Source organism: Perca flavescens, chromosome 20 (genome assembly GCF_004354835.1).
Source record: "Perca flavescens isolate YP-PL-M2 chromosome 20, PFLA_1.0, whole genome shotgun sequence".
Taxonomy (NCBI): domain Eukaryota; kingdom Metazoa; phylum Chordata; class Actinopteri; order Perciformes; family Percidae; genus Perca; species Perca flavescens.
Window position 1 is genome coordinate 2,156,169 of NC_041350.1, and position 10,000 is coordinate 2,166,168.

The 10,000-nt window shown below is 43.3% G+C and overlaps 1 protein-coding gene across 2 annotated transcripts in view; it reads right to left on the reverse strand.

Moving 5' to 3' along the window:
• Positions 1-10,000, reverse strand: part of drc2 (dynein regulatory complex subunit 2) — a 31,691-nt gene that overhangs the window by 12,011 nt on the left and 9,680 nt on the right. For both annotated transcript variants that reach the window (XM_028565065.1, XM_028565066.1), the window contains exons 4-6: positions 7,869-8,038; positions 4,808-4,958; positions 2,017-2,190 (exon numbers count right to left, since the gene is read on the reverse strand). In XM_028565065.1, coding sequence (XP_028420866.1) covers positions 2,017-2,190; positions 4,808-4,958; positions 7,869-8,038 — 495 coding nt within the window. The remainder of the gene's footprint in view (positions 1-2,016; positions 2,191-4,807; positions 4,959-7,868; positions 8,039-10,000) is intronic.

Genomic DNA, 10,000 nt, shown 5'->3' on the forward strand with positions numbered 1-10,000 from the left:
CTGTTTCTGCCGAACATTAGAATTTTTTCCCAGGGAACCGAACCCTACGCTTGCACTCGGCGCGCTACGCTGGTCGTCGTAGTGACGGCGCCGTTGATTACGGGAAGGTGTTTACGTAGGTGGAGCGTTCAATGCAGTAGGCTGTGAGAAAGTGGACATGGATCTGGTGAGCAGAAAAAGTTGTTGTTTGGCAGTACTTTCAGTCAAAAGAAGGCCATTCAAGTCCAGCTACATGTTCAATCTGTTCAATGCTGATTGGTCTGGTGGTGGCGAGGACCCTAAACTATACACAACATGGCCGCTGTTACAACCTCTGGTCTGAAACATCCGAAAGAATACGAGTTGTGCACGAAGGAATCTCCAGACAGCAGCCAGAATGCAACAACTTAAGGTATGGCAAAGGAAGGACAGTCCCTGTTTACTTCATTCATGTGTTTACTGTGTTTGTCACTGCCCGATGTGAGTCTTGCATGCTCAGATTTAAACGGTTTACGGCATAACGTGTCATCCTGAAATTTGTGAAATCCATAAAACAATAAACTTTTCTCTTTACATACAATAACAGAAGATGGAAATCATTTCAAAAAAGCTATCTATGATTGTTTGATTGCTAACTCCATTCAGGTGACAGCCTTTGTTGCGTTTGATTGCTAACTTGTAGCCAGCATTGAACGAACTTCGTTGTAGGTCAATTTGTACTGACATTACAGAAGTCTCTCGTTAGCATCTTGTAGGCTACTTGTCGCAAAGGGACGCATGCGCAAATCACATCTGCACTCGACTCACATCGGGCAGTGACAGTGTTAATGGACTGAGGATGGGAGGAGGATTCAGCAGAATCTTAACCAGTGGATTCGGTATTCGGCCGAACCCCAAAAATCTGGATTCGGTGCATCCCTGGTATTATCGGCACAAAGGGAAAATATCATTACATTTCCATCCATCGATCCATCTTCGTCCGCTTATCCGGTGTCGGGTCGCGGGGGGAGCAGCTCCAGCAGGGGACCCCAAACTTCCCTTTCCCGAGCAACATTAACCAGCTCCGACTGGGGATCGAGGCGTTCCCAGGCCAGGTTGGAGATATAATCCCTCCACCTAGTCCTGGGTCTTCCCCGAGGCCTCCTCCCAGCTGGACCTCCCTCCACCTAGTCCTGGGTCTTCCCCGAGGCCTCCTCCCAGCTGGACCTCCCTCCACCTAGTCCTGGGTCACCTGGAACACCTCCCTAGGGAGGCGCCCAGGGGGCATCCTTACCAGATGCCCGAACCACCTCAACTGGCTCCTTTCGACGCGAAGGAGCAGCGGCTCTACTCCGAGCTCCTCACGGATGACTGAGCTTCTCACCCTATCTCTAAGGGAGACGCCAGCCACCCTCCTGAGGAAACCCATTTCAGCCGCTTGTACCCTGGATCATTACATTTCGTCATCTTTAAATTATGCTTTTATTTAAAAAATTCCCACTTAATATTTAATCTGAAAAAAATGTATAATTGTTTTGTCAGCTCTTTTATTTTGATCTCGTTAAGCACTTTGTTTTAATAAGTGCTTTATGAAGTTATTCTCATCCAGCAGTAGGGTTGGGCATCGTTTGGATATTAATAATTCTGATTCTTCCTTTTGATTCTCTCATCGATTCTCGATTCCGATTCTTTGAGTGGTGGAGTTGAAACGGGTCACATGCTTATTTCACAAATAAGAGGAAAGTTTTATTTTGATTCAAAGGTGGGTGGCAGTTTGACGGGGCTTTATCAATGTAAAATAAAGCCACGCTAGAGCGCTAGTTCTTACTGTGTTCAATGTCTGCAACATAACAAGCGCCTGGCCGCTACGGAAACCAAAACTTGTGCATGTTAAATTTGGAACCCATTATCAGATTTGAAACCAAATCCTCCAAACGATCCCAAACGATTCCAAGTAGGATTCGGTTCTAGGTGCCCAACCCTATCCAGTAGTTACAGAGCAGGATTCGTGATTCATTAGGAGTGTTTTTTGTGCGACGTGACCTCTCTCTCACTGACCTGCAGCGTCTTGACCTTCCTCATGTCTGCGTTGGTTTTCTCCACCAGATCCTGCGTTCTGAAGAGCAGGAGGGACAGCTGCTGAGTCTCGGCACTGCACAGCTGCTCGGCCTCCTGGTTCTGCAGCAGCTTCTCCCTCAGCGTGCCCTTGTTCTCCAGCAGCAGCGCCGCTTTCTGTCCACAGAGAGGCAGAGAGAGACAGAAAGTCAGAGAGTCAGAGACACAGATAGACAGAAAGTCAGAGAGTCAGAGACACAGAGAGACACATAGAGAAAGAGAGACAGAGACACAGAGAGACAGGAAGTCAGAGAGTCAGAGACACAGACGAACAGAGATGGAGACAGAGACTCAGAGACACAGAGAGAGAGAGAGTCAGAGATGCAGAGAGTCAGAGACACATACAAACAGAGACGGAGACACAGAGTCGGAGACGCAAAGAGAGAGAGAGAGACAGACACAGAGTCAGAGACACAGAGAGACAGAGACACAGAGTCAGAGATGCAGAGAGACAGAGAGACAGAGTCAGAGACGTAGAGAGACAGAGTCAGAGATGCAGAGAGACAGAGATACAGACATAGAGTCAGAGAGACAGAGTCAGAGACGTAGAGAGACAGAGTCAGAGATGCAGAGAGACAGAGATACAGACATAGAGTCAGAGAGACAGAGTCAGAGACGTAGAGAGACAGAGTCAGAGATGCAGAGACGCAGAGAGACAGAATCAGAGATGCAGAGAGACAGAGACAGAGATGCAGAGAGACAGAGTCAGAGATGCAGAGAGACAGAGTCAGAGACGCAGAGACACAGAGTCAGAGATGCAGAGAGACAGAGACAGAGTCAGAGACGTAGAGAGACAGAGTCAGAGATGCAGAGAGACAGAGTCAGAGACGTAGAGAGACAGAGTCAGAGATGCAGAGACGCAGAGAGACAGAATCAGAGATGCAGAGAGACAGAGACACAGAGTCAGAGATGCAGAGAGACAGAGTCAGAGACGCAGAAACACAGAGTCAGAGATGCAGAGAGACAGAGACAGAGACACAGAGACACAGAGTCAGAGATGCAGAGAGACAGAGTCAGAGACGCAGAGACACAGAGTCAGAGATGCAGAGAGACAGAGACACAGAGTCAGATGTGCAGAGAGACAGAGTCAGAGACGCAGAGACACAGAGTCAGAGATGCAGAGAGACAGAGACAGAGACACAGAGTCAGAGAGACAGAGTCAGAGAGACACAGACACAAAGTCAGAGAGACAGAGAAACAGAGACAGAGACAGAGACAGAGACAGAGTCAGAGAGACAGAGTCAGAGAGACACAGACACAGAGTCAGAGACACAGAGAGACACAGAGAGACTCAGAAAGACGCAGCTCAGCTTTTATATTAACGTTCTTTACTTCAGTAGTTACAATTTAACTACATTTAAATGTTTTAAATACATGTGAAATAGGTTTAAATGAAATGCTTCAAACTTGCACAGTGTTGCATGATGGGAGAATACTAGGACTACTGGTTATCGCTCGTGTGAAGAAGAGCTTTGCTAAATGTTAACTTCGCAGTCAACAGTGTCTTTAACTATTCTCCTGTATTGTTAAAATTTCGGTATACAAAACATACGTAAGAAAGAAAAGAGACGTGCACTGCAACTTTAAGATGGTACGGTCCACTTTAGGGGTGTCTGAAGTCAGTAGGAAACATGTTTACGGGTAAGAAGGATATATACAAAGTTTATGGACCCCCGAATGGTTATTTTTACCTCCTTTGGGGAGTGGGTTGTCTTTAATTTTCTTTAAAGGGGGCGTCAAATCTACCTCTTGTTGGTTCATAACCCATAGGATGGCCTGGGTCCGGACTTTGAGAAACGCTGTTCTACAGACTGTAAGTGTGTCTCAGAAAGGCAGTGAGATACCGGGGGTGGAGCCAGTTCTTGTAAACATTCGGGGCTCAGCCCAAACCTAGGAGGGGGTCCGGGGTCATGCTCCATTTACGGCATCTACAGTATTTGCACTAACACTTATATGATTTTGTCGACTAATCGATTAGTTGATTTAATTGACAGAGCTGTGAGCTTTGAGAGGTGGTTAAGACTAGAAAAGCACAATATAAATGTAGTTAATTAACCATCTGTAAAACTGAGTTTCTCCACAATTAATCCTGCAAAAGCACCACTTGAAATCTTGTGTTTACCAGAAATGTGCTCAGAAGTTTCTTGGAAATAAGTAATTAAGCATGAATAAGCATAAAAAATGACTAATCGACTAAAGGAATCTTAGTCGACTAAGACCAAAATTACAGATTTGTCGACTAATCGACTAAGGGGTGGCAGCCCTACTAAAATCTTTACATAATTTGGGGAAAACATGATAGTTACAGGCAAAGAATCATCCTGTAGAGCCTATATCATATTTTGTATCTTTTCTTCTCCAACTGTCTTCATTCTGAAACCAGAACACAAGTGTTGAGAATGACTAATTTTCACTTCTGCCACCGAAGAAGAGGCAAAAATTGTCTGATGTTAAAATTTTTTAAGTTGCATAACATAGGTAGGGAAGGGATTTGGCATGAACAGCATTACTAATCTTGAAACCTATTTACAGTAGAGTTCCCAGGATGAAGGTTGATATGGCCAATGTAACAGAACTTTTGCTCCATTGATTTGCCGGTTCAGTCAGAGGAGTGAGGGGGAAATGACACAAAGTTGAAGTTATTTTAAAACCCTAAAAGATTCGGGGCTTTTGATAAAACATTCGGAGGCTCGAGCCCCAGAAGCCACCCCCTCGCTCCGCCCCAGTGAGATACCCTGTCTTCGTGAGCGCTCTCGTACGCCGCGATGCCTTCACTGTACAGTCTGTGGATCTCGTTCATCACGGCTTTGTGTTGCTGCTCCACGGTGAACTTTGCGTCCGCCAGATCGGCTCGCTGCTGCCGGCAGTGGGACGAGATCTGCTTCCTGAAAGAAAAACAAAACAAAAACAGAGACATCATGAATCTGAAGGCAGCAGAAGAAGATCCTAGGGCTGGGAAAAAAATCGACTTGATTTAAAAATCGAGTTGGTAGGTCAAATCGATTCATATTTTTAAAAAATCGATCCAAATACAGTATAAATAATTTGGATGTTTAACAATCTTTATTGCACACTGCACAGTGACTTTTCACTTAGAGAAAGGGTTTGCCTTTGCAATTTTGTCTATGTTGATGCACTTTAATTAAATACAATAAATATATATTTTTAAAATATATTTACAGTTCGCAGTTATTTTGTTTTAAATGGAAGGGGGGGAAATTGACTTGAATCGTAAATCGAGTTTTTTATAAAAAAATTGCAGATTTTTTTAGGGCAAGGCAAGGCAAGGCAGCTTTATTTATATGGCACATTTCAGCAACAGGGCAATTCAAAGTGCTTTACATAAAACATTAAAGAGCAGTTAGAAAACAATTAAAAAACAATAATAAACAAATTAAAAACATTAAAAGACAAGAATAAAATTGATAGTGCAGTATAAGAATAAAAGTTACAGTGCAGTATAAGAAATTAAAGTTAATAAAATAGATTATTTAAAGAAAAGCAACATCGGGAAACAAATCGCCCAGCTCTAGAAGATCCCTTAGAGCCACTGGTTCTCAAGCCTTTTTCAATAATGTTCCCCCTTTGAACAGTGTTTCTAAGCCATGTACCCCCTAACCAGCGTGAATAATTGTTGGTAGAAAAGAAAAGTGTCTATAAAGAGGAAAAATCCAGCGATGTCAGAGATAGATTTACTAAACAACAGGAAAACATTTAGATGATGATGGAAAAATTAGACAAAAACTTGGAAAAAGATGGTAGAAAGAAGGAAGGAAATAATAGGTCGAAAATAGAAATAAATACTTAAAAAAAAAAAAACACAGTAGAAAGATTGAAGGCAACACTAGTAGTGACAAAAAATTCCTAAAAGCGACAAACTTCGGAAAAAGTGACAAAAACATTTGCAAAGTGTCCCGTACCCCCTGCAGTCCTCCAGAGTACCCCTAGGGGGACACATACCCACTGCAGTCTCCCAGAGTACCCCTAGGGGCACACATACCCCGTGCAGTCCTCCAGAGTACCCCTAGGGGGACACATACCCACTGCAGTCTCCCAGAGTACCCCTAGGGGCACACATACCCCCTGCAGTCTCCCAGAGTACCCCTAGGGGCACACATACCCCCTTCAGTCCTCCAGAGTACCCCTAGGGGGACACGTACCCCCTGCAGTCCTCCAGAGTACCCCTAGGGGGACACGTACCCCCTGCAGTCCTCCAGAGTACCCCTAGGGGCACACATACCCCCTGCAGTCCTCCAGAGTACCCCTAGGGGGACACGTACCCCCTGCAGTCCTACAGAGTAACCCTGTCATCCCCAAGGGGGGAAGCAATATTTTTTTTCCCACTATGGCCACGCCAAGACCCGCCCTTCAATAGCATTCACACACTATTGGCCAGGCGTCCATTCTTACATATACAGGTCCTATCCCCTGACCATTGATATAATATCGGCCCGATATGGTCATTTTTCATCGGTATTGGTTATATAATTATATAAATATAATTTTTTTCTTCTGAAAATCTGATGACAGTCATATTTTGCACACAGGTAAAGGTGCCGAATATCAGTCATTTCGGAAAATAAATCATAAAAAATAAATGCGTTTTGGAAAATAGTTCTTAATTTGATTATCATAAAAATTAGTTTTCTATACAGAGATATCGACATCGGTAAATATCGGTATCGGCCATAACAGCAATGTTAATATCGGTTATCTGTATCGGCCACAATTTTCACATCGGTGCATCACTAATTATTAGATTAGATTAGATTAGATTAGATAATACTTTATTTATCCCACAATGGGGAAATTCACTTATTACAGCAGCAGTTTTTCCACAATAAAAACAAACCAACAAACAAACAACAGGATAAAAAACAGATAATGTGCAAAAAAAAAACACTGAATGAATGTAAAGTGGCATTATATAAAAAGTATTTAAGTAAAGTGAGGTGGCCATAGTGCAAAGAAAATACTGTAATGTAAGTAAGTAATTGACGTGAAATTTGATTGAAAAATATGTAATTACATAACAGCGAAAGTAATTAACCATAATATAAATTATATTTAAGTGTGACCATAATATAAATAATATTGAAAAAGTAAGTACTTGGAATGGAAAAGATATAAATACAGATGGAAAAAAATAAATACAGATAATAAGAAATATATACAGAGAGCCATGCTGAGTGGTGGGTGATTGAGACAGGACCCGAAAAAAAAAAACTACAACAATTATCGGGTGTTGTAGAGTCTGACAGCGGCCGGGATGAAGGACCTGCGGTACCTCTCCTTCTTACACCGTGGGTGTACAGTACAGGCCAAAAGTTTGGACACACCTTCTCATTCAATGCGTTTCCTTTTTATTTTCATGACTATTTACATTGTAGATTCTCACTGAAGGCATCAAAACTATGAATGAACACATATGGAATTATGTACTTAACAAAAAAGTGTGAAATAACTGAAAACATGTCTTATATTTTAGATTCTTCAAAGTAGCCACCCTTTGCTTTTTTATTAATAAGGGAACTAATTCCACTTCCACACTTTTTTGTTAAGTACATAATTCCATATGTGTTCATTCATAGTTTTGATGCCTTCAGTGAGAATCTACAATGTAAATAGTCATGAAAATAAAGAAACACATTGAATGAGAAGGTGTGTCCAAACTTTTGGCCTGTACTGTATCTATTATTATTATTATTATTATTATTATAATATCCCAGTGTGTGTGTGTGTGTGTGTGTGTGTGTGTGTGTGTGTGGGGGGTGTCTCCTCTGAGTGCTACTGACCTCTCGAGGCCGAACCTGGCTCCCAGCTGCTGCAGGCCGTCCTCCCACTGCTGCTGCACAAACACCAGCCGCTGGTCCTGCTGCGCCCGCAGAAGCTCCAGCTGCTGCAGGTGGACACGCCTCACGTGGGCCGACTGGCGCTCCGCCTCCTGCAGGTCGCGCTCCAGATTCTGCAACACAAACAGGTAGTGACGTACCGAGAGGCGACGGGTGTGAAGGGACAGAATTAGGCTCGTTCGAGATGAACTGCGCCTCGCCTGTAAAGTGGACGAGAGCAGGCGGCAGAGGCGGGGGGCGGTGACAAAAATCCGCTCTCAAGTCGGACAGTTTTCCAGCTGATTCCAGCAGCCTTCAGGCTGAACAGGAAGTGACATAAACACTGTGGTCCGATTCCGATTTAATAAAATGTTATCAGACCCGTATATCAGCTCCTACACAGTCTCCAGTTGATTTTATTATGACAGAGTAGCTGTCAGAATGCTCTACATCTGATCTGTTGCTGTTTTTAATCACCAACAGACTGTAGATGATCTGTAATCTGAACAGATTTAGTCTCTATGACTTCTAAACGTAACTATCAGCCTCACAACAGGTGTTCTGTACAGAATAAGCCTTTAAATCAGACAAATAGCAGTTAAAATCCCTCCGATTCAAAATCAATAAAACGTTTATATAAAACATCGTCATGTTAAGTCGATTCTGAACCAATCAGACGTCAGAGCAAGTCGGGATCAAGTCGGACAAGAATCTAACCGGCATGCATTGGGCGGCGATCGCCGGTGATCGATTCTGCGCAGATCTGGCTCATCTCGAACGAGCCTATTGTCAGTACGCGATCCGTTCCACCTGCACAATCCGTTCTGCGCTTGCGCAAGATGTTCACGCATGCACAGATGATAATACTGTTTTACGACCTGCCCGATCTGTTCCACGCTAGCCTCCACCGGGAAGCTAACGTTAGTTTAGCTAACAGCTAATTCGGCTAACCGCTAGCCGACAAATAACGCATGCGCAGAATGGATCGTGCGGGCAGAACGCACAGCTAGATTCAGTCTAAAATAACGTTAAGTCAAACATAACGGGAAAACCAGGCTACAGCAAAATTAAGACTTTACAGTAACAATAAAGACGAGTGTTGAGTGATTGTATTTTAAATGAGCACAAGTAAAGCAGAACTGACGTAACAGCTGTTATATATGTTAACGTTTGTTTTGAAGTTTTATTTTGAGGGTCTTTTAAAGTTTACATGCTGTCTCAGCTAGCGGTTAGCCGAATTAGCTGTTAGCTAAACTAACGTTAGCTTAACTGTGGAGGCTGACGGCAGACCGCTACAATCAGCTAGCGGTTAGCCAAATTAACTGTTAGCTAAAGTAACGTTAGCTTCCCAGTGGAGGCTAACGGCAGACCGCTATAATCACCTAGTGGTCCGCCCGAATTAGCTATTAGCTAAACTAACGTTAGCTTCCCGTTGGAGGCTAGTGTGGTTAAAGATCGGGTAGGGTCGTAAATCATCGTACCACAGCGCATGCGCAGAACGGATTGTGCAGGTGGAACGGATCGGGTACTGACAGACATCGGAAAAACATTTTTCCAAGTGAAAACGTCACCATTAATTTCACTTCCTGTTGGGAATCAGAGTGGGAAACTGGGGCTAGATTTAGCTAACAGAGTTTCCCATCTGGTGACGCATTGTTGACAACTGATACACACACACACACACACACACACACACACACACACAAACACACAGAGACACACACACAGAGACACACACACAATCAGGTAACACACACACACACACACATACACACACACACACAGACACAAGGGAAGCAACTGGCCTTTTTACTGTAATGCTACCTGAAGCTGAACTAAAATGAAAATACAGCTCCTAAAAACAGAACAAAGAAAGCATACATGGGCAGGAAAGGAAAAAGACACCATTAAATGGGAAGGTGAGGGGCATTCGGTCCACTGGTGCTTAGTAAAGTGATACAAGGAAAATAAAACATATTTTCTATTACTAACAATTAGTAATGCGTATTAAAGAGATTTTTCTTTAGATTTGAGCTAATTTTCCATTTCTCCCGAGGTAGTGTCTGGACAGTCGTGTGGTGCTGCTGATGTTTGTC